The sequence below is a fragment of the Camarhynchus parvulus genome, chromosome 1 (genome assembly GCF_901933205.1).
Source record: "Camarhynchus parvulus chromosome 1, STF_HiC, whole genome shotgun sequence".
Classification (NCBI taxonomy): Eukaryota; Metazoa; Chordata; class Aves; order Passeriformes; family Thraupidae; genus Camarhynchus; species Camarhynchus parvulus.
In genome coordinates this window covers 75877897-75901394 of record NC_044571.1, presented here as the reverse complement: position 1 = coordinate 75901394, position 23498 = coordinate 75877897, and the positions used below count along the sequence as shown (strand labels likewise).

General features: G+C 37.9%; 1 protein-coding gene across 1 annotated transcript; it reads left to right on the top strand.

Moving 5' to 3' along the window:
• The first annotated feature begins 1855 nt into the window (after positions 1–1855).
• On the top strand, positions 1856–22879 carry CFAP300 (cilia and flagella associated protein 300). The gene is made up of 7 exons (XM_030953660.1): positions 1856–1999; positions 2423–2504; positions 4072–4144; positions 9540–9706; positions 11920–12092; positions 17468–17534; positions 22491–22879. The coding sequence occupies exons 1-7, from the start codon at positions 1890–1892 to the stop codon at positions 22620–22622; spliced, it is 804 nt and encodes a 267-aa protein (XP_030809520.1). The 5' UTR covers positions 1856–1889; the 3' UTR covers positions 22623–22879.
• The last annotated feature ends 619 nt before the right edge of the window (positions 22880–23498 follow it).

The window sequence follows — 23498 nt, the reverse complement described above, 5'->3', positions numbered from 1 at the left end:
CATGGCTTGTTGTTCATGGCATCAGAGGATACTAAGGTTAGTGCTTAAACTGAAAGTCCCAATTTAGCTTTTATTATTGTGTACTGCTTAAACTGGAACTACTGAATCATAATCTATGATAGGTAAATGGCACAACATTAAAGAAATTAATTCCATAGTTTAGAGTTTCCTGTCCTGATCCCTCTGGGCCAGTGCTGAAGTCCTTGCTCATTTCCTTACTCCTGATTCATCAGAGTGTTTAAACACTCTAGATTTCTGTGGGGTTTTGAGCATATGCTAGTTGATTCAACACTTTAATCAGATAAAATCCTCACTAAAGTCAGTAGGATTTTTTCCATAAAAACTTAAAGTTTCAGTCTTTTGTTTGTTTGGCTTTTAAATCCTGCATTTGAGTTCACACAACTTGAAATTAAGAATTTATGTATTTGGTAGTTGTTGCTACACATCACTCCCTGCCCAAACCAGTTCTTTCACTTTGGCTATTTAATCACCGGCTAATAATATTAGTGGCAAGAGGAATTTAACAGACAGGGTAGTGCTGGAGTAGGTGGAGACTAGTTGAGAAGAAGGTTATAATAATTTGTATCACAGGCTACCTCTTTACATTATATTTAAACACTGAGAAGAAAGGCACACTTTTTCTTTATCCCCTCTTGAGTTACCACTAAAAAATCTTTAACCATTTGAACATCTTGAAGTATACCATAGCTTTATTTTCCTTCATTGCTTAGGTGTGAGCAAAATTTATTAGGGAAAAAAAAAACACAGAAAAGTGTTGCAAAACACTTGGAGAAAACAGAATGGAGAAAACAGAATAGAGAAAATATAGGGGAATAGCTCCTTAAATCTCACATACATAACTGCTATACAGCAACTTGGTCTGCTGAACTGCAGCCCACTGCACTGTTAGAAAATCTAGTGAGTATGTGGTGCGCAATTAATTCTGCTGAAACTGTGCTAAAACAGGGCCTCTTAACAGGTTTATGATGTCAATTTCTTCTGAATTCCTTTGGTACAAGCCTGTTTGATGAACGTCTCACAAATTAAATCTTTGAGAGCCTTTTAGAGGCTGATGAGACCAGGCAATGTGTGCCGGTAGTTTTGACTTCTAATCAAAGATGTGGGCCAGCTTAATTTTTTAGTATTTTTTTTAGTTTTTTTTTTGTTTTGTTTTGTTTTGGTTTTTTTTTTTAATAATTAGAAACCAATAGAAGCACTGCCAGACTTCTTAGATGTGGGAATGCTGCTAAGCCTGAGCAATAGATTAATGGGAAAATTGCAGTTTCGGAAATTTGTGGCTAAGCAAGCACAGGCTTTGGAGGGGGTAGGCTGCTGAAGGAAATAGCATGAGATGTGCAGCAGCCTTAATTTCTCTCTGCTTTCCCTGCAAAGGCCAGGAAATTCCCCAACCTGTGCAAGGTGTCCCTTGCTTTACTAGACTTGAGGAAATAATTTCCTGAAAAAACAATGGTCTTTCCTTTAATTTCGACTGGGAAGAGTTTGAAAGCACGGCTTTGCTGTTCCCAAATGGCTTTGCATCCTGGGAAGCAAGCAGCAGCCCTGATTCCCTAGAAGCTCATAATTCATAACTTTGGCCTTTCCCTAGTTAGTTTTGGTGTTTCGGCGCTCGTGTGGCCTCGGCGAAGGCAGCAATGGCAGCCCCTGCCTCGGTCTGCTGGGCAAGCCTGAGTTTTCCTGGCGCAGAGACAGAGAGAGAGGGCAGAGGGGATAAGGCTGGTGTTGAATTAAGGGATTTTGTAGGCAAACAACGAAGAGAAGGGGCACAGCCGAGTCGGCCGGCCCTCACGGGCGGCGGAACGCTGGGGAGCGGGGCCGGGCTCCGCGCCGGAGCGGCGCCGTCTCCGCGGCAACGGCGGGGCCGCGGCAAGATGTCCGCGGAGGACGGGCGCGGCGCCGGGCAGGTCGTGTTCCGAGCGCTGCCGCAGAAAACCTTCTCCTGCCTGCAGGACAGGGACATCGCGGACCGGCTCCTCAAATGGTGGGGGGAACGCCCGCTGTGCGATGCCTCTGTCTGGGGGCGGCGGGGAACAGGCGGGCCGTGCTGAGGGCTGGAGCCATTGCCGCGCCCGCAGGACGCCCGCTCCGGTGGCTGCGGGTCCGCCTCTCTTTTATTTTTATTTTTTTTATTCATTTATTCCCCCCAACCCCTTAATTTGAAGTCCCCTTGGTATTTTCTAGGCAGGCAAATCACGCTTTCTGAGGTGTGAGGCGTGTGTCTGGCCTCCCACAGCGAGCCGAGATCTATTTCAGTTTCGCAGCGGGGCTCCCCCGCAGCCCGAGCCCTCCAACGAAGGGTTGGAGGCGCTTGTAACTGAGAATGGGTGTGAAAAAACAAAGTATAATCGGTCGGAATAGGACATTATGTGTATTCAGAATATTTAATCTCATTTTTCCATTTCAGGTCCATGCAAGGCAGGATCACAGCACAAGCGTTCAGTTTTGACCAGCAGTTTAAGCCCTATCAAAAGGATGAGTTTCTTATGGTAGTTCTAAATACTTTGTATTTTAAGTTGATTCTCCCCCTCCTCCCGCCCCTCCACCATGAAATTATATTCAACATTAGCAGTGTTGTATGCTATTGGCCTGCTCACTGTCTCCTTGAAAGGTGTGGTGCTCAAGTCGCTGCTTTGTGGGTTAATTGTACTGTCCAGTAAAAATATTTTAGTCTGTACTAATGTTACTCTGCTTTAAGAGGGAACAATTTAGCCTTTCAGGATTCCCAAGAATGGAAATCTGAACTAGATGCTGATGTTGGCTGCAGGGTTTTGTGTTGAGAAGTCCACCTAGTGTGAGACTTCAAACAGTGTACACACACCTATCAGTAAATTTCTCACAGTAAATTCACAGTGCAATTAGATGTGCGTGTGCACCACATATCTGGAAATAGAACTTTTGAAATTTATTGAATGCCATTGCTTTATACTAGAATTTTGAACTCCCAGCTTTTTGAGACTCAAATCACTTGCTGATTTTGTGTCCTCCATTTCTGTTGTCTGCAAAGTCAAATCTCTTCATCTGTTTGCAGACAGAAAAAACCCCAAACCTGTGGTTTTAAGAACTATGTGATTTTTACATCTGTTGTTTTAAAAACAACTCTTTGATATTTTATATGTCTACTTTATATTGTTATCCTGGATAAAGAATTCAGCCTCTTTATATCTTAAAGAAATTCACATAGAGATGCACCAATATTTATTTCATCTTCCACTGATAAACATTTCAAATTATTGAAGTTTACAGAGTACCCATTTACCCTCTCAATGCTTGTCTCTTTTGAATTAAAAATGTAAAGATATTGCTGTAAAGTTATGAAATCTAAAGAGCTGTGAAGTAATTGGGGAAAAAAGGACCATTACATGTTATATCTGATCTCTCTGTATCCCAGAGGGGTGATAAAGAAATTTAGTGATCCAGAAACTGAAAGATCCATAATTTCATTTTCTTCACAGTTTCTTCAGTAATTATTCACTCTGTAAGTGTGGGTTTTCTTAGTTGGTTTATCTATCATGGAAACTTGTCAGCTATCAACATTACTATGGATGTCTCCTTCTTTTAATTGATAAATCAATAAGTTGAATTCTTCAGATCTTACTCTGTATCTGTTTAATAATTTTTGTGTATCTCTACATTTCTCCAAGCTTCAAATTTATTTTAAAAGAGTAAATTTTAAAATCATACTTGGCATTTCATTTTTAACTTCAACGACATTGTATGCAGAGATAAGACTTTCATCCTCTGTTTTTTGTACCTCCATGAATTTCATACATTTTTGTGTGTTCTTGGACTAAAACTGTTTTATTTTAAAAATTGAATACTACATATAAAAATATGCACCTGAAGAGATCTTCTCTGTATAAAAGACACTGGCTACACTGAGTTACAAACTGATAGATTTGGTGGTGTGATATTTAGTACACAAACTGGTAGATCATATGGGATCTACGTACTAATTGGAGCCTTATAATTTGGATTGAAAGTATCCAAGGCACTATAAATGATGATTTTCTGTTTAATTTCATTAACTTGTATTCTCTTATTTGAATATTATAGGCATTTTTTAATGATCAAAGTGTGAACTCCAGTTTAAAGTTGCTGTCAGCTTCAGGACAATGGACTACATTGGGTAAATTTAGAATAAATTAATCTTAAATAAAAAAGTCTGTATTTTAATGATTTTGCTCTAATTTACCATAATGACAGTTCATATATGTGTGCTTTCAGCTAGTTGAAATATCTTAAAGAATTATTTCTTTTACTCAGTAATAGGGAGAGATTATACTTCTAGAATAAAATAACGAAATTGTCACCTTTTGATGCCTTTTTTTCTTTTGACCCCTGCATTGTTCCATACATCAAGCACCTGAAGCTGTTTATAAATGGGTTTGTAGCATCCAGTTGACCTGATCATGTATCCAGACATAAACAACGGCATTATTTGTGGAATTACAATAGTACCTTATGCAGATAACATTTGCAAATATTAGAGAAGGGCAGACTTGCAGCCTGACTTGGGGCAGGTCTGAGATGATTGTTACAAATGAAAGTTGATGAAAATGAAAGTATGATGTGTTACAAATAAAAATTGAGAGCAGAGGGTTGGTAGAGCACACCCTGAGCTTGTATAAATCTGCTGTCTCTACAGCCGTGGTGATGGAGACCCCGAAGAGCCCCATGGGACAGGTTGCTCCGCTTGCAACCATGCCATGAGGGTCACTTAACTTTGTTGCCATATCAGAAACTTCTGAACACACTCCATTAGGTCCTTATATGCAGATGAGACACTAAAGCAGGAAGGCCAAAAGCAAACAGCAAATTTGTGGCTCCACTTTGAAATTGCACACAAAAATTCGTGGCAATTGCATGTGATAATGTAATGGTGTTTTATGCATAATGTGATCTCTGATATTGCCAAAGTGATTTTCCCTATTAGTAGTATCTTAGAAGAGGGTAGTGGGAAGCCCTCGTTTCTTTTGGTTTGTCTGCAAATATTACTGTGTGTAAATATTTAACTGAGCTTTGGGAATTTTCTAGCTTTTCCATTTCAGCTCTCTGGAATTGGCATAGGTCTTTCCCAGTATATACAATGACACTAGACATTGCCACTTTTTTGTCAGCAAAAATCCATTTTCCAAACACTTCACCCAACTGTTAAAACCATTGAAATATATATATAAAATGCAAAAAATCTGTCAAGTACCCCTTCAGGTGCCTCTTTCTCTGGCAAGCAGAAAGAAAATAGATGTATTTTAAGCCAGTAGTAAACCTTTTCTTGCATTAGACAGGATTTGTTTTAGGCTATCTGTGTAGTCTGAAACTTGACAGTCCCTGTAGTGGAGGTCAGCAGGTTACATACCTTGTGTTAAGAGTGGAGGGTCTCTTGCCAAGTAACCCAGCTTAACTCTTGGTTCTGCTCAATCTTCCTCTGCACAGAAGTGAAGCATTTTGTCCCAAGGACTGGAAGAGTTCCCTTTCTAAATCCTGAACAGCTGGTATACCCTGTTTGCTCTTAAAATTTCATCTTCCCATTCTTTGCCTATTTTTGGTGAGGAATGTTGGCACATTTTTCTATACTTAGTCTTCATGTGCATTTTTTTAAAATATAGTAAGAATTAGCTGTGAGTGGGAGGAGGTAGAAATGATCTTCTAGTATTTTCTTCTTCAGGCACACTGATACATTAATCCAGATATACCATTTGCTATCACTGTGGAGTAACTTTAAAACAACATACCTGTTGTTAAAAATACTGGAAACATGCTTATTTTGCCTTTTGGAAAATCTGAAGAAAATACATAGTCTACATTGATTCAAATACTACATTAATTCTGTTACAAACAAAAATGTTAGGGTTTTTTTTTTGTTTTTGTTTTTTTGTTTTGTTTTGTTTTGTTTTGGTGGTTTGTGGGGTGGTTTTTTTTTTTGTTTTTGGTTTTTTTTTTTGTTGTTTTGGTCTTTTTTTGGTTTTTTTTTGGTTTTTATTTTAATGGAGGAGATAGTTTGAATGCATAATATAGGGGGGGTTAGATAGATCCACAGAAAATTCCCTACACCTGCCCTCCACGAGACTGGGCAGAAAGTATTTATGGACTCACAGAAAGATGTCAGCATTATAAAGGAAATTTAAAAAACATTACAGTAGTGTTTGTTTTCATAATATTTTTTTTCTTTTTTAAGGCTGTGGTCTCCTCTCACCTTTTTACTTATGTTTTTTGTTCTGGTGGGATTCCACAATAATACATTGTTTCAAGGACTTCAGCTTCGACATTGCTTGAAATAAAACATTTTAGGTAAATGATACACAAGGGTATTCTCTAGTCTGCTTCCTCTGATCAGAAAAATACTTAATGACCTAGTCTCACACCAAATTTTTTTGCCTGTAGAGCAATTTTCCTAATAGGGATATTTTTTCACCTTGTTCTGGCTGCATGTCAGAGTATCAGATATTTCTGATGTACTTTAAGCCATCTATCCATCTGTTACTCTGATAATTCAAAAATAGAAGCAGCAAAAGGAGCAAATTTGATGCATACCCATTTTTGTATTGAGTCTTGTGTTTTTTAAATAGCTGCAATGAGAACTAAATAGTCGTTTTTCCCTGGATACATCGCTGGCCTTGCACCTGTCAGCAGTCTTAGGGAGGCAGCACTGTATCTGCTTAAGCTCAATTAACGCTTGAAAGTTTATCTTCAAAGGGGTACAGTTGCCATCTATTTGTGCAAATAAAATATTAGGATTTGCCTAAAAAAGGATTCTTGAGTTGCCATATGTACTTGAAGCTTCAACAATTTCTGTCTTTAGAATGGGGTCTTCAAATCTGGAATATTAAATCAGCAATTTTAAAACTACTATTATAGGTTGTAATTTGCAAAGAATTTTAGATGTCATATGAAACCATAAATCATCAACCTACACCTTTTACTTTTGAAATACCATATCTTTTTAATACTGAGCACTGAACTTGCATTACATATAAACTGTTTTGTAAATAGTAAGTAACAAGATATTTTTCTGACATAAAAAACTTCCTTAGATTTTGGAGGAATTCTAAATATACCCAATCCAGGGTTTATCTGCCCCATACTAGATATGTGATGTGTTAATTTAAAAGTATTCTGGGAGCATTTTATAGATACTCCAGAGCTGGCTGTTATAATAAGCTGAAGCTGTTTCAGGATTTCTCAGCTCTTTGTTTTCCACTTGTAGAGTTGTCAAGGCATTTCTTCTTCCTTTTTCACTGCTTACTTTTATAGTGTTCTTAAAACCTATCATTCTTGTCCAGGAAATTTTGAATTTCAAATCTCGCCTCTCAAATAGAGAGTAGGACCTTCCAGTATATTTAAACTTTTCCATGTGTGGTTTGGTTTTCTGAACTACTGAATAAATTACAAAGCTCTTGATTTTTTTTTTCATTATTAAAGTTTTCATAAAACCTTTTTTTCAGAGCAGAAGTCTCCTTCCCTTCCACCAATAAAATCCTTATAACTTAAAGCCTATAAATATCTAAATTTCCTGTACTTTTAGCTCAGTAATTGTATCTTTCACTTTTCTCAAGTCACTTAACATCTGATGTTTGTTAGTCAACTCAGGTTTTAATGTTAATTTTAAAATAATTAATGTGACAAAAGCTGATTTGTCTCATAATAAATCCCTTATAAAATAAAAATTCAATACCTGTGAAAGGGAGCTGGAGAACTAGAGGAAACTGGAAGTGAGGGGGTGGGAGGAAGTACAAATAAATAAATATAAATCAGTTTGGGTTTTTTGCATAGATTGTAAAGCTGTAATTCATTATTTTTCTGACTTGTTCTTGGTTATGTAATATGATTATTTTGTATAGTCACTATCTGTACAGGTAGGTGAAGGTACTAAACCTTTTATTCTTTAACAAAAGGTGCCCTTTTTCATAACCATTGTCGGTAGACAGGAACCCAAGCAATTAATGCTGTACTTTTGTCTTTAACAGATTTTCTTGAGATCACAATGGTCCAATAAAATAATTTTAAAATTTCCTGTCAGTATTTTAGCTTAAGTAGGCATATTTTCAGCTATCAATTTATAATTTCTCATTATTTTTTTCCTGGTATTGATTGATTGGGTGGTACAGTTTACCCAGGTTTAGGTATTCAAATGTCAGCCCTACTTAACCTATGAATAAGTAGTCTCTATGTAATAGTATATGGCAGAAATCCCAAGGTTTTCTGCAGGTGTGGGCAAGAGAAAATTTACTTTATGCTGTGCTTACAAATATTAGGATTGGAATGAAATGATAGGTGCTCTTGGAAGTGTCATGGTTCATGCATCCCTTTCTGGCATGTTTCTGGTCCTGAAATACTGTAATGTAGAGGCAAATTTGTACATTTCCTGAAGAGTATTGCTTAGTGATCCTTTAGGTCAGCTTGTCAGGACAGCACTGAATTTTATCTTTAATTGTATAAAAGGTAAAAAGCCTTTAGATACTGTGATGTTGCTGGCCAGTCTCCCATCAAGGGAACCTACAGAGAAGAGATAAGAATAAACTCATGGACAGCTGGAATGTTGTGAATGTTGTGTTGAGACACAGTGCCCTTGTGCTGAATACTCACTTGTGCTCTCCTCCCCTCTCCTGTTCAGAAGCACTTTGAAGGTTGTTCAGGCAGACCTGGAGATGGGTGGAGAACATGTCCTAACATTTGGGCTGAACACTTGGACTGCAGAGAGCAGACAGAACTGGGCTGAGTCCAAAGCTTCTTAAACATGGAGCCTAATGCTGTTTGAGATGCCATAAGTTATCCAACACCACGCAGACAGATTTGTAGATAGGGAAGATATGTGCCCTTATGGACTGATACCTCTTAAAGGAAAATGCTGTAGGGCAGGCATCTCAAATGGCACTAGATGTCTGTGAGCAACAGGATCCAGCCTTGGATGATCTGCAAGCAAAGGGAAAAAAATGATAGAAAAATATATTCTGCATTTAATGATTACAAAGGTACTACTCCAGATTCATGCAGGAAGTGCTGATAGCACCTCTTTCATCTTCTGAAATAGCTGCTTAATAAAGCCTACAGTGGCTACAAAATAACTTTTTTAAAAGTTCAATATAATACTTAACAAATCAAAAATTCTTCGAGGCCATGTTCATTTTGGTTTTTACTTTGTGGGATGCTGTTAGCAGTTATTGACTTCCGTACTTCATCATGCCAAATTTGGCATACGTCCTCCTATGCTTTAAGGCTTAAGCTGTGGAATATGATTTTCTAAGGGTGTGATCTAATGCAATGCTGGGTTCACACGGTGTTCCATCTATCCCTAGTTTCGGTTGATGGTATTTACCAACAGGGGGAGCAGACACATGAGCCTTAATGGAAGTAGTATTCAGATGAATTTAATATTTCCTTCTTAGCTTTGTTTTGCTGGGTTTTTTTTTTGTTTTGTTTTGGTTTTTTTTTTTTTTGAAGGACTCTGTGATTGAGTCATACTTACATGATGTGTGTATTTTTTAAAAGCTTGAAACATGCAACCAGCTTCCTATATCTTTCAGGTTCCAAAGTGACAAAAATTGAAGCTACAGTGGTACCCTGTACACAGATTTCCATGTCATTTTTTGATCGGCTGTACTCTGAAGGAATTGTTAGAGAAACTGGAACTATTGTGAAATGTTATGATGACTATTATGACGATATTCTTATCTCTGATGAATTAAGGAAGGTCGGTATAGTAATGAATAATTTATTATAATTTTTCCTAATCTATTAGGTGCTATATGGGCACCTTTTCAGGTTGTTTGGTTTTTTTTCCTGACAGTAATAAAAACAGGCATCAGTAGCCATGGTTTACAAACAACTGAGGCACTACAGTGCCTGAATATGTAAAAGAAATTGCTTGTTTTCCAGGTGAGCCCTCTTTCATTTTTAGGTGGGAAAAAAAGGTAAAGCCTTCTTCTACCCACCTATGTCTCAGGCACTCAATTCTGGGGGGTGTGTGGGGAAATGCAGCTGCTCATTTGCTTAGGAGGAGGAAACGAAGGGTCTAAAAGAAGGTGCTGTGATACTCAGAGCTGTAGGTGCACCCAGCCTTACAGGTAGTGGATGGAATTGAATGTATTCAATAGCTACATCCTGAAGCGTTCCTAGACAGGAATGCTGATCATATAATATCTGAAGGCATTTAAAGAAAGCCATCTTAATACATTTTCTCTAAAGCAAGAGGAACTATGGGAGAGGAAATTTTTTTTCACTATAATACTGGAAAATTACTAAATACAACTCCTGAGCAGGCCTGCAATGTGAAACTGTTTGTTATACTCTAGTGGAAGTGTCAGAAAGCAGATTATCTGAAAAAGAATCTCTAACAGTGGCACCCTTTTAATCAATGTATGTCTTTACTGTGTTTCTTTTGACTTCATAAGCTAAAACCATTTTTAAACTTATGTTTGTATAGCATTAGCAAAGCATAGTGTGGGAGAACTGGATTTTGCTCTTCCTTGTATATATAATCAACATAAGTACTAAATAATTATAGAGTTGCACTCATTTGCACTTGGCAAATCCTTTGAAGGCAATGTATTTGAACCAGTGACACTGGTTACAGGATGTGGCCTGAAATACTGGTCTGTCTTGTAAAGTTCTGGGAAAAGGTGAGAACTCAAGCTCATGTTTGAATTTCAGATGTAGTTTGTAGCCTAGCAGTCCAAAATACTGTGTATTTATCTATAAGTTGTGTACATTTGAAATGTTTTCTGAAAATTAAATATATTGTATGTAGGAAGGTTAGATGCAACATTTAAAATTAGAGATTGTTGGGGTTTCAGTGTCTTCCCAGTTTCCTTCCTGTGGAAATGATGTGTGTGTCAGCATTTGCAAGTTAAGGGTTTAACATTGGTTTGAAGCAAAGGTGATTCCTACTCCTAAGAGAGCAGAAGGAATAAGTCAAAATCCAGGAATGACTTCAAAATTTCAAATGAATTAGTAAGGGCTCTAGGACAGAAGACTGTAGAGGGCACCAAAACTGTCTCCTGGTGTCAGAGGATAGCCCTTGGCTGCAAGACTCCATGTTTCTTTCCTACCTGCCATGTCTTCTCTAGTTTCAGCCAAGGAGGTTGGGATATGTATGAGGTGGCCATCCAGAACAGTTGTTGCCCTGACCCTTTTTTACTCAGGTTGTGTAGTTTTGTTATAAAGAGGGCCAGAGAGCAGTGGGCTCATGTCTAACTTTGACCTCTTTGCCTGGGCTGGCATCTGCAGTTTGGCTGACATGACTCAAGTGTCTTATAGCCATTGTGAGTTACAATTCCTGTCCACATTTACACGAACCAGTGTTGACACTAATCTAGCAAGTCCTCTGTGTTCACATAATATCTCAGCAAAAGGCAGGTGACATGCATGGAGGCAGCTGGATGCACGTCTGGCTAATCCTGGCTACAGATCAGGGCTCACTGGAGTCTGCAATAAAGAATGATGGGAGTTTGAGTGATTTCCTCTGGGAGATCCTAGAATTCCTTTACAAATGTGAAATAACTGTGTCAATTTAAAAATGAAAAAGCAAATGTTACCAAAAACAGTTACCCCATTGATTAACAGCAATTGACATATCAAATATAGGTAGATTATTTTCAGATTGTTTGTTACACTAGCATGACATATAATTAACCAGTGAAATAACCAGACTTGAAAAATATTCCTTCGTGTCTTTTGGGCATAAATCTGACAGTGATTCTGCTTTATATTAAATGTAAGAATTTTGAACCTAATTGCATCAATGGAAAAAGGATTTAGAAATACATATTTCCATCCCTCATCTATATATTTTAGATGGACATAACTTCTGTGTACCATACAGCATACTAGCTGCATTATTTATAAACTGAATCGTAAATAAATTTTTATCAATTTGACTTCCTTGTTTTTTCCTTGTTCCACAAGGTCTTGCTTCTGGAGGATTCGGACCATTATGACTTATTCACTCAATTGGATCGCGAGGAATTTCTGTTCTGTCTTTTTAAACATTTTTGCATTGGAGGAACTCTTTGCCAGTTTGAAGATTCAGTTGAACCATACTTAGAAACTACAAAAGCTTTTTATAAAGACTTGGTGAGGTAAGTGTTACTCACTTTTTGTACAGCTGTGTACGTGTACTATCCATAGACACTTAGTGTTGATTTGTGTAAATTTATTGTATGTTACTGCTTCAAAAATGGGACTGTTATTTAATCCGCTTGCAAGCTTATTTGTGTCCAACAATCAAATACCATGGAACAATCGCAGTAGTTCTGTGGCAAAATATAAGCAATTTTAATTGCATCAGTCCTACATAATAACATTTTTTATATTACAATTATGGACATTCACATACTATAAGTCATTCCCAATTTAAAGATACTTTTTTTTCCACAATCATCTGCTGAAAACATGGCACAGTACTGGAAACAGACTGTTCCCACTGCCATTGGTAAAATATCAACAATTAAGTCTTGCCTGTATGATCTTGCGCTACTTTCAATTAGACTGCTTTTAATTTAGGATTTAAAAATTGAAATAATTAGTTGAAACTTTTAGTTCCATATATTTTTTATCCCTGCTGATTTTTAATTTTTTTAAATATAGTTGGATTTTGGTCTTCCTAGGTCTGCAAATACACTTCTCACTGTGTAAGGTTAAGGGTGATAGAATCTTGCTGTTATGACAGAGTGAACTAACACACATTTTTTTTATCAGGTTTGGTGTATGGAATCGTTTGGAACTTTATGTGAGGTTTTTTTTTCCCCACTGAGATTAGATGTAATTGATCAAAGGTTTAGATTCAGACTAAAACCCCAATTTTCACCCTGCTTTGATATATCCATATGCTGACTTCTCTGATTGACAAAACTTCTTATGTTCTGGTTGCTGGGAAATGGAATGCAGTTATTGGTTATACAGACTCATTCTTAGTTAAGCTAATGGGAATATAAGGATTGTATAAGATACTACTAAAATTTTTGTTAGTATGAGTAGTTTTGGTATTTTCATCTCATACATAGATGAGAATCAAGTGAGTTCTTCAGAAACACAGCATCTGACATAAAAGGATCCATCAATATTTAACTCTACCCTCCCTTTTCTTTTATATTGTTCATTCTGCACTTGAATCAAGCTGCTTGTTCCTTCAGTCCTGGGCCATAGGTGACTCTGCATTGACTGCAGCTGTTTCTGCTCTTCTGTTGTTGAATTTATCTAGGACAAAGTGAAATCCAATCAGTTCCTTCACTTTTCTGCTCCCCTTTGCTGTTGAGTTGTTTTATCCTAAACATGTTCAAGTTCTGTTCTAAGCCACTCATTTTCTTGACCTCCCTATCTCCTTAAACCTCTTTCCATTCTTTTTCCTTTTCATGCTGTAAAATTTGATAGGCATGTAAAATAGTTCTTATTACTTAAAACAGAAAAAAAGCCTCTGCCAAGATCCCCCCACAATTTCATCGTGCTTTCAAAGTTTACCTTTTCTGTATCCTCAGCCTGTTCCCTATTAGCCCTTTGTATTTTCCTCTTGTGTGCTGTTTCTGTCCTTTATAAAATATTTAGGAGAAAATATTTCAAGTGTATATTCCTGTGCTGCTTGGGTTTTTTTTTTTTGTTTTGGTTTTTTTTTTGCCAGTTGGCAGATTGCTTTCTATCCTCCCAAGTTTTCAAGTGATGTAACTGATCTTCCGAATTTGTCTACCATGTGTCTCTCTGTTGCCTGTAAATGTCTGCTGGTTTCTCACTGCCAGAGGAGCTGGTGTTAGCACTGGTTACCAGCTGAAAATAAAACTTAGCATTTCACTGAATCTTTTATCTTTCTCCTTTGGTATTGAGTTCTTTGTCAGTCCCATGAGAAAAGCTTTTAATCTTGACATTTCAGACCTTTCCTCCCCCTTCTAAATCACGGTTGTCTTTTTCTTGTTCTCATTTCCCCCTGCTCCCAGTTTATCCAAAATTATGCTTCTGTTTTATTTCCACTGTGTTAAGAAAGAAAAAGGCAGTGACAGGCTCTGAATAGGGATGCTAATGACAGTCTTGACTTAATTTCTAATTTCTGGCCACTGTGTTACTTCATTCGTGCACAAGTTACACCCGAAAATAAAGCAATTAAAATTACTTTCTTATAGCCTCTTATTTTCAGTAAAAGATTGCTGATTATAGTAGTAATCTCTTAAATTCTCTTTACCAAAAAGTTCACCCTCAAATTCCTATTGAATCCAAGTTTTGTTTAAATTCTTTTTTTAGACTGCTATCTTCTGTGTGTTTTCATTGTATTTTGGATTACAGGTGCATTGGACACTTTCTACTCTTTATAAAGTGATATTAAAAACTTTTCGTAGTATTAAAAAATCTGTAAACTGTACTGTCCTTAAGGTTTAATTTTTATGTTTGAGGACCAGAAGGCTTGGTAAATAAACAAATGAATGCTTCAATAATTATTAGCTGCTGGCTGATGATGTGCATTGAAAAATTAGCTGCCACAGATGAATTCAGTCTAATAACAGTAAGCTTATGGATATATAAACTGCCACTGTTTAGTCCTGTTACAGTATTCCTCATGGGCAAGAGCCTTGGCATGAAGAGTTCCACATAAGTGCCTTTACTGCAGGGAGCAGCAGACCTGTTAATGAGCTTTTCCCTACTTACCTTTATTACAGCTTGTTTTTCCTGGCCATACCTGAGTATGGCCAAGTATACCTAAGTATACTCCAAGGCACTAGCATTCAAAATAGTGTCAAAAGTTTTGAGGTTTCATTTTATTAAAGCATTTTTATGTGCATTGCTTTATTATGAGAGAATGCAATAATTTTTTTGAAATTAACAACTCTAGGTATTTTGCAAGCTAGGGACTTCCAAATACAGCTACTAAATGGCAGACATTTTTTCTTTGCAAAAAGAATGATATATTCTTACTAAAAAAGTAATGCACAACTTGTAGTCTGTTACAAACCCATTTGTGATCAGTTGAATCCATCCTAAATTCTAGTGTTTAGTGTTGTATCCTGTATAACCTAAATAATTTCAAATCACTATCCCTTGTTGTAGTATTTTGATTTAAAGGATATATTTACATAACAAAAACTCGTTAATTAAAATAAAATCTATGAATCTCTGTTGATAAATCTTGTCCTCTGTACTTAACCCCTGATTTTTCTGACTGTCTCTCCATGGTGACAGCTGCTGTAGCAAGTAGTAGTGATTGTTTTCTTCTCCTTTCTTAATCTCCATCTCCATGCCCTTTTCCCCATAATGAATGAATGTATGTGAAAGCATTACATTGTTCTTTTATTGTTTGGAAAGCCTAGTAAAATATTGCCAGTAAGGTTAGGATATAAATAAAGCCCAAAGTGAATAGAGAGACCATGAGGATGTTTTCTTTTCATAAAAACAGAATAGATGCACATTAAAACGATGAACTACCACATCCAATTAATAGTTTAGAAGTTAACAATTTGAAAGAACATGGGGCTATTAACATTATTTTTAAGGAAATACTATCCTCTTCAAAAGGATGAGATAGTTTTTTTTCTAAAACCTTTCAGGGGAAAAAAGAAATAGAGCAAATGAGCTTGTCAAAGGCAACCTCTTGGTTTTCTTTCAAGTCAGCAAAGGAAGAATCTCATCTGATTTTAACAGACACAAATTTTTGCCTTAAAAAATAACCAAAGTACTGAAAATAAACATTTTGAAAAATTACTTACAGGAAGCTAACCACAAGGGGAAAATTTCTCAAGGTCATGGAATAAATAGGAAGACTTATTCTTTGTCAACTCTTACTTTGGTATCCTAAAAATAAATAAATAAATAAATAAATAAATATATATATATATATATATATATAATGAAAATTAAGAAACCAGAAATTGATAGCATAGTTTTCTGACAGAAGAATCTGAATTCAGAGTAATTTAAATACAACTGTTGATTTTGGGCGTGGTGGTATATGGTAGAAGGCAATAATGCCACTAATCCTCTATGTCTTATTCTGAAAGTTGTCACTCTTTCCACAGAGAGGGTTGAAGAGTTTCTGAACTGCTGCAGTTACAGCCTGGTGTGTCAGCATAAAGTGACATCTGGGTTAGTTTGGCTTAATGCACTGGTCTGTAAACTGCAGTGGTTCAGAAGCTGAGTCATGAGGTAGCTGAGCTGTCCTGCTGGGAAGGCAATCATCTCTGGAGGAGTGGGAAGGCACACAACTGGGGTCACTACTGATTTCAGCAATTCTGTCTTCATCCACTGTTGAGTATGTCAACATGTCAGATGCAACAAAAAGTTCTGAGAAAGCCTCATTACTGACTGACCACTGGCAAGATCAGCCTCATAGTATAGGTTCAAACATGACTGTCATTACTCTGCAGATGAAATCAATTAATTGGAGAGTCAATCTCTTTTATTGGCTGCAGAGATCGAATCAACAAAGGTGCTGTTGGTTGATTTGGGGCTCCTTTGTTCTTACAAAAAGAAGCTTTGCCAAAGCACTTGTAACAGGGGACTGCTGTCACAGCTTGGACCTGGTGTGGTGTTCAGCTGGGCTGTGTTTCATACATCCTCTTGTAACTTGTCTATACTGGGACCTTTCTTGGGAATGGATCCTCTTTGTGACAAGGCAGGTTTTGAAATATGCAGTTCTTGGAAGCGTGTAAGTATGGAAGTTTTAAGCCTCAGCTGTTCCACAGTGAGTTAATGTAACTGGGAATCTGCAACATTAGATAAATTAATAGCAGTTGCATTATTTAATTTCTGAAGAAATGTAAGAATCACTTAAAGCAGACTTGAGGAAAAATGATATATTAAAATACTTTAAATAGGTTGAGATGCCTGGATTCTTTGCAATAACATTCAGTGTTATTAGTAAATGTGATGAAAGAAATGGCAATCTTCACAACAGTCTAGAAATATAAAAGCTCAGAATTAATCCCATCCCAAGTTGCATAGCTGACTACATATACAAAATTCCAAAGGAGAAAAAATAAACCTAAACTATAATTATGTACTAACTAAAAGTGAGCTAAAGAGTGTATTTCTTCACCAGTACTGCTGCTACTTCTTGTAATCTGTATTAAGACTACACTTTGCAGGTTTCTTTCTCAAAGAATATATGAAAAGATTTTTAAGAAATGTTTAGCTGAATAATTTTTCATATCTATCAAAATGAAAACTCTATATTTGGAATCATCTAGGTCTGGGTAATATTGCTGTGATTTAGTAGCTGAGAACAGTGAAACCAAGTCAGATTACTAGGTATATTCAATATTTTTCTGTAAAATGTTATAATAAGCATGTTAACTAACAATGACCACATAACTTTTCATGCTCAATATAACATAAGTTGAATTTTAGCTATAAATTTGACCTTCATAAAATTTGAGCAAGGATACAGTGCATATGTTTAGAATGAATTTAATAAATTAAAGAGTCTAATTATCAGTACTTATGATATATAATAAGTATGTATTATACCCCTGTATTTCAGCGTTCAAAAGAACCCTGAAACAAAAGAAATACGTGTTATTTCCACAGTCTTCAGAGTGTCTGCATATGTAAGTATTGATAATTTTTATATGGGATTTTACAATAATATACATAACATGAACATAATTAATTTACTTTTACACAAAGAAAATATAATATTCCATTGTAATGAGTTAATTTCACATAGTTGTCACTTTTTTATTCATGAACTCTTTCTCTGATCTCATCCTGTTTCTCATCCTCTTTACTAACTCTTCATTAGTAACCACCAGCTAAAGTTTTTTCTGGTAGCACACTAAAAATAGATTTACTGGACTACAGTGGAAGTCATAATAGTCATCCAGAAACTAGTTAATAAAAAAAAAAAAGAAAAGTTCAGATAATAATAAAACTTGAGTTAACAGTAAGGATGAAGGATGCACTCTTGACTTCCTATAGTTCTGTTTTTTGAAATTATGCTAGAGTTTTATGAATAACTTGTATCTGGTTCTGTAAAGACTGCCATGAAGTTTAGTATACAAAAAGGCTGGGGTAGTGAGATGACTGCTAACCTCTTTTCCTCTCCCTTGTTAAGTCTCATTCCTGTCTTTTTCCCTTGCAAAATCATACATTTACCATCAAGATAAGTTTGAGAACTGGCATGTTTACTAGATTCAGCATATCTGTCATTTAAGTTGTTACAGTAGGATGAACTACTTCAAATTCTTCTTGAGTAACCAGAATATGTGATAATTAAATGTCAGATAATGTACTGACTTTCAACAGCAGTAGCTGATGTCATTTCAGACTGCACAAACTTCCCTGCAAGTTGCCAATAGCCCAGTTGTTCATCTGTTGGTCATCATCTTTTAAGTACTATGTATGATTCATAAAAGGCTTTTGAAAATAAACACTTTATGGGTGTATCAAAATTTATCTTTCTGCTAGGTTGCAAACTGTAATAAAAATAAAAAGGCAAAACTCTGGTAACTGGATGTTCTCCTGTTATTACTGTTCCTTTCACACCTCTAAATCAATTGATGGGAACTTTGCAGATTTCTGTGTTTAGGCAGATGGACATTAAAGAGTTCCCTAACTGTGTTGGCCATACATTAAATATCATCAGTACTACAAAGAAAAAAAACAACAAACAAACAAAATCTCAACCAAACTTTAGCAAATTTTGTACACAAAATAGATGGACAAAAGAAGATCCAGTGTTAATGCCGAGCAGGCTGTCCTCCTTGTATCCTTGGAGGAAAATTGGGCATTACTGCACATTCTGAAAATTTGTGAGGTGAAGAAGACCTCTGAAATTACAGTTTCTATTAAAGAACATGCTGAAGAATTTTCTCTCAGAAAATAGAAAGGCTTAAATAGTGTGTCTGTTTGATGGCTATGTGGATCAAAACTACTCCACTCCATATGGCACTTACAGGAAGGACACTTACTGGAACACAAATGTCTTATGTTTGTGATGAAAAGTTTCTCTTAAGGAATAACTAAATTTCTGCAGTGGATTTAGTTTCTGACTTCATTTGATAAATAACTGTAGAGTGTTATTATAATCCTTATGCTGAGCTGACAGTTTTTAAGCCAAGTTTTCTTGGTTTGTATCTGGAAGAAAAGGACATACCCTCCTAGCCTGATGTAAATAGATAAATAATTTTTTAAATAAATAAATTTTTAAAAGTTGGTCTTGTAAAAGTGACTTGTGCAGCTGAACACAATTTAAAACAGTATCTAAAAACGCACACTATTAGAAATGTAAATATTTCAAAGTTCTAAGTTATAGTTCACACAATCACAGAATATGCTGAGGTAGACGGGACCCATGAGGTTGCTCAAGTCCAACTCCTGGCCCTGCACAGCACCATCCCCAGGAGTCACACCACGTGCCTGAGAGTGTTGTCCAAACATTTCTTGACCTCTGTCAGGCTGGTGCTGTGACCACTTCCCTGGGGAGCCTGTTCCAGTGCCCAGCCACCGTCTGGATGAAGAACCTTTTCCTGCTGTCTAACCTAAACCTCCCCTGACTCAGCTTCATGCTGTTGCCTCAGGTCCTGTCACAGAGCAGAGATCAGGGCCTGCCCCTCCTCTTCCCCTCATCAGGAAGCTGCAGACTGCAGTGAGCTCTCCCATCAGTCTCCTCCAGGCTGAAGAGAGCAAGTGACCTCAGCCACTCCTCATATGATTTCCCGTCAAGGCCCTTCACCATCATCATCATTGCCCTCCTTTGGACACTCTCTCCAGTTTAATGTCTTTTTTATATGGTGGCACCCAGAACTGCCCCCAGCTCTGGAGGTGAGGCTGCCCCAGAGCAGAGCAGAGCAGGAAAATCCCCTCCCTTGCCCAGTTGTCCATACTGTGCCTGATGCCCCCAGGACAGGGTTGGCCCTCCTGGCTGCCATGGCACTGCTGGCTCATGTTCAACTTGTCATTGACAGGACCCCCAGGGCCCTCTCTGCAGCACTGCTCTGCAGCATCTCATTCCTCAGTCTGTCTGTACATCCAGGGCTGCTCCGTCCCAGGTGCAGAATCTGGCACTCTATCTTGTTGAACTCCATATGGCTGGTGATTGTCCAGCCCTCTAATTTGTTGAGGTCTTTCTTACAAATGTCTGTAGAGCTCTTGAGCGTCAAAACCTGATAGACCTGGGCATCACAAGAGAAATAATTTTAGATCTTGTGACAAAGTACTCTGTCGAACTCCACATAACCTTGAGAGCTTTGGAGCTTTGCATATAATGAAATACTTTTACAGCTTAAGTATTGGAGTGCTCACTGTTATTTTAGAACTTTCTTTACCTGAACCCAAACTGTGGCAGTGTTAGAAATCAGAATAATGCAAAGTTTATTCAATAATTATTTTAAAAAATTTTCAATTACATTATGCAGTTTTGAAAATGTTCTGCAGTATTTTTATTTCTGTTTTATGCTATGCATATGTATTCTTAAATCATCAGCTGTGTTGCTACAAAGAAAAAATAAAATTATCCTACTCTAACATCAGTAAATCAATCATTACACCCCCTGCATGTGTGAACCAAAGTCCACACTGCAGATGGAATTGGTATGATTCTTAACTTGTGTACATGCATGAATGTAAATATCAGAGCCTTTATGCTCAAGCATTTTAGGGGTTTTATGACCTCTTTTGCTAATTAAAATTAAGAACCTTTAATTAGGTTATATTGATTATTTTCCTGATACCAAGTTAGGTATATTGCTTGAAATGCCTCATCGCCAGAACTTACATTGTTTTTGTTCTTGAGTTGTTGAACAAATTTTTAGTGGGCTCACACTGCCTCTAAACAGTCAAAACCTCAACGCCATCCATCAATTCCACACAGACTGCAGGAGTGGGATCCTTGGTAGCAATGGGAAAAGAGTTTAACTACCAATCTCATCTTGATGTTGATCTTGTCTTTTACTTTTTATTCTTCAGTTACATGCATGAGCTTAGGTTATTTTTGGATCAAAGTCAAAAGGCCTTTTGATGCTGAGCACTGCAAAATCTTAAAATTTGCTCTCCTTACTGCAGTTGCGAATCCAGTGTTTGTTACACGTGTATCCTTAGAAAACACCTGAAGAAAGTTAGGTATCTTACAATTGGAGCTACAGAGCTTGTATGCTGTGCTGCTTAAAAATAGAATGCTATTTCTAGCTTGTGGCATTTGACTGCCATTGGAAAATTCTGGGAATAAACATTATCAAATCTCTACCTGTCTAAAACAGTGCTTTTATGAGGTGCTTAGCTTAATTTAAGATTTAGGGGTTTGAATAATCCCTCAAAGGAAGACTCCAGAACATCTGATAATCGAATCATTCTCTTCAAAACAGCAGGAGAAAATGGGGTGCCAGTAAAAGCTAAAGGATAAAATTCACAAATGGTCCTTGGTGCAGAAAGGGGGACCCAGCTCTTTTCCTTCTCAGCTGATTGACTTAACCACTGAGTTACAGTTTTCATGTTTCCTTGGTCCAAAAAAAGATTATTTTATGCAAAGGAAGACAGCTTCAACAGAAGAATGCGAGAGATGTGAAATCCGGAATAGTCTGTAGTCCGTGAGTTTAAAATTTTCCTGGAGAAAATGAACAATATATGTAATGTAGCAATTTACCTCAAGCAGGAAAAGTGTAACAGAACCCACATCTCTGCAACTGTTGTACAAAGGTGTTGGGGAGCAGGAGGAAACTGTTACATGTTTTAAAAGAAAGGAAGTGTCAGCTACACATTTATTGGTCTTTCACGTGTTCAATTACAGCACTAAATAAAAAAACCCCAACTAAATAAAAAAACCCAACGCTTTAAAAATCCCTCCATCTAGTTGCTGGATCCCTACTGGATTTGAAGTGTGTCCAGCTGTGCTGCTCTGTCAACACTGAAGCTTTTATTGACATGTGCAGACGTAGGATGTTAACGTGAAGAGCCCAGTTCCCCTGCTGATTTTGAGCTGAATGTATTTTTTTTCGGAACCAGGATTTTGCAGCTAGGTGTCCAGAATTCCTTCAAACCCTTTCTGAGGAGTGGCACACAAAATGGTTCCAATAATAGTCCAAAGTCGTTAATGTGATATGTAATAAGTGTTTTGCTTAAATGCAAATATTGCAACCTGAACAGATGCATTAGCAAATGTTAAGTGAAAAAAAAATTATGGATGGAACAGCTTTATGTATTAATATAGAGTAAGTGATTATTTTTCTGTTTCAAAGGAAATATGATGGCCTGTTTTATATTTAATCATTTGTATTTTAGGCTCTAATTGTGTAAACACATGATTACATGTTTAATTTTACATTTTATATTAATATTACATTTACCTCAAGGTTATTTGATACATCCAGCCAGAATTACGGTGCATTTTGTAGTGTTGGGATCCTCATGGGGACATATATCGTTTCAATAAACTGTGGTGTATTTGTTCTATTTTGCTGCGCAATGAACAGTTACAACTGGAACAAAATTATTAACCTCAGATTTTATTAATTCTCTTACAGATATCCCTATTGTCCCTAATACTGTTTTGTTTTTTTTCTTCCTCTCAGGATGCTAATGGCCTGTGTTACCCTTCAAGCAAAAGCCACCAACAGACTTTTGCCTACTTGATTGTGGATCCCTGCAAGCGACACGTGAATATTCTGTATCACTGTTTCGGTGGAAGCCTATTTACAAACTAGTTATAAACCTGTCTGGTCCCCAGTTTTAGAATGGAGGTTGCCTTCTTTCTGTTGGGTTCAGGTATACATTGCATAGTTTCCTGACGAGGAAAGTTCTACTCCTTGATGACGTGCTCGGAAGTGCTTCTCGTTCAATCCGATGTTACTATGTGGTTAGTGACAAAAGTTTTCCGGTATTTATAGTTCTTGAAGCTGTTTTCTTGGCCTTTTCCCCCATTCCCTCACCCGTTTTATCTAATAAAAAGTATTTCTCTAGAGGTCTCGTCATTTTTATGAGCCAGCTTTACAGACTCGCGACGCGTAACTGCAGGGGAGGCTCTGCAGTCGGTGAAAGCTCTGCGGAACCTGGAGAAATCGCGGGAGGGGACGGGCGGGAGGGGTCCCGGGCCGATGCCCCCTCCGGGCCGGGGGCAGCGAAGCGCGGCCGCCCCTCCCCACCCACTCGCGGAGCGGCCTCCTGGAAGTTGGGATAGAAGTTAGGGAGAAAAAAAAGTTCTGGTTGGCGGCAGCAGGCGGGCGGGCGGCGGGCGGGAGAGGCGCGGGCGGGCGCGGAGCGAGGGGCGGTGCGGTGCGGGCCGGGGCCGCGGGCGGAGCGGGGTCCGGGGGGCCGCGCAGCGCCCCGGGCGGGAGGCGGTGCGGGCGGCCGCGCGCAGGAGCGCTGCGAGCACGGGTTGCCTCGCTCGGATACGGTGCGGGCGGGCTCAGGAGGGGCGGAGCCGGCGGCGGAGAGCGATTCGGGCGGGCGTAACTGCGAACTTTTGTTTGGAGTGTTGTGTGAGTTAGTTTCCGCCGCCGGGACAGAGGCGCCGGCCGGGCTGGGCCGGGCTCGGGGAAGCGCCGCACGGCCAGAGTTGTTTTGCCAGTTGCCGCGGGCGG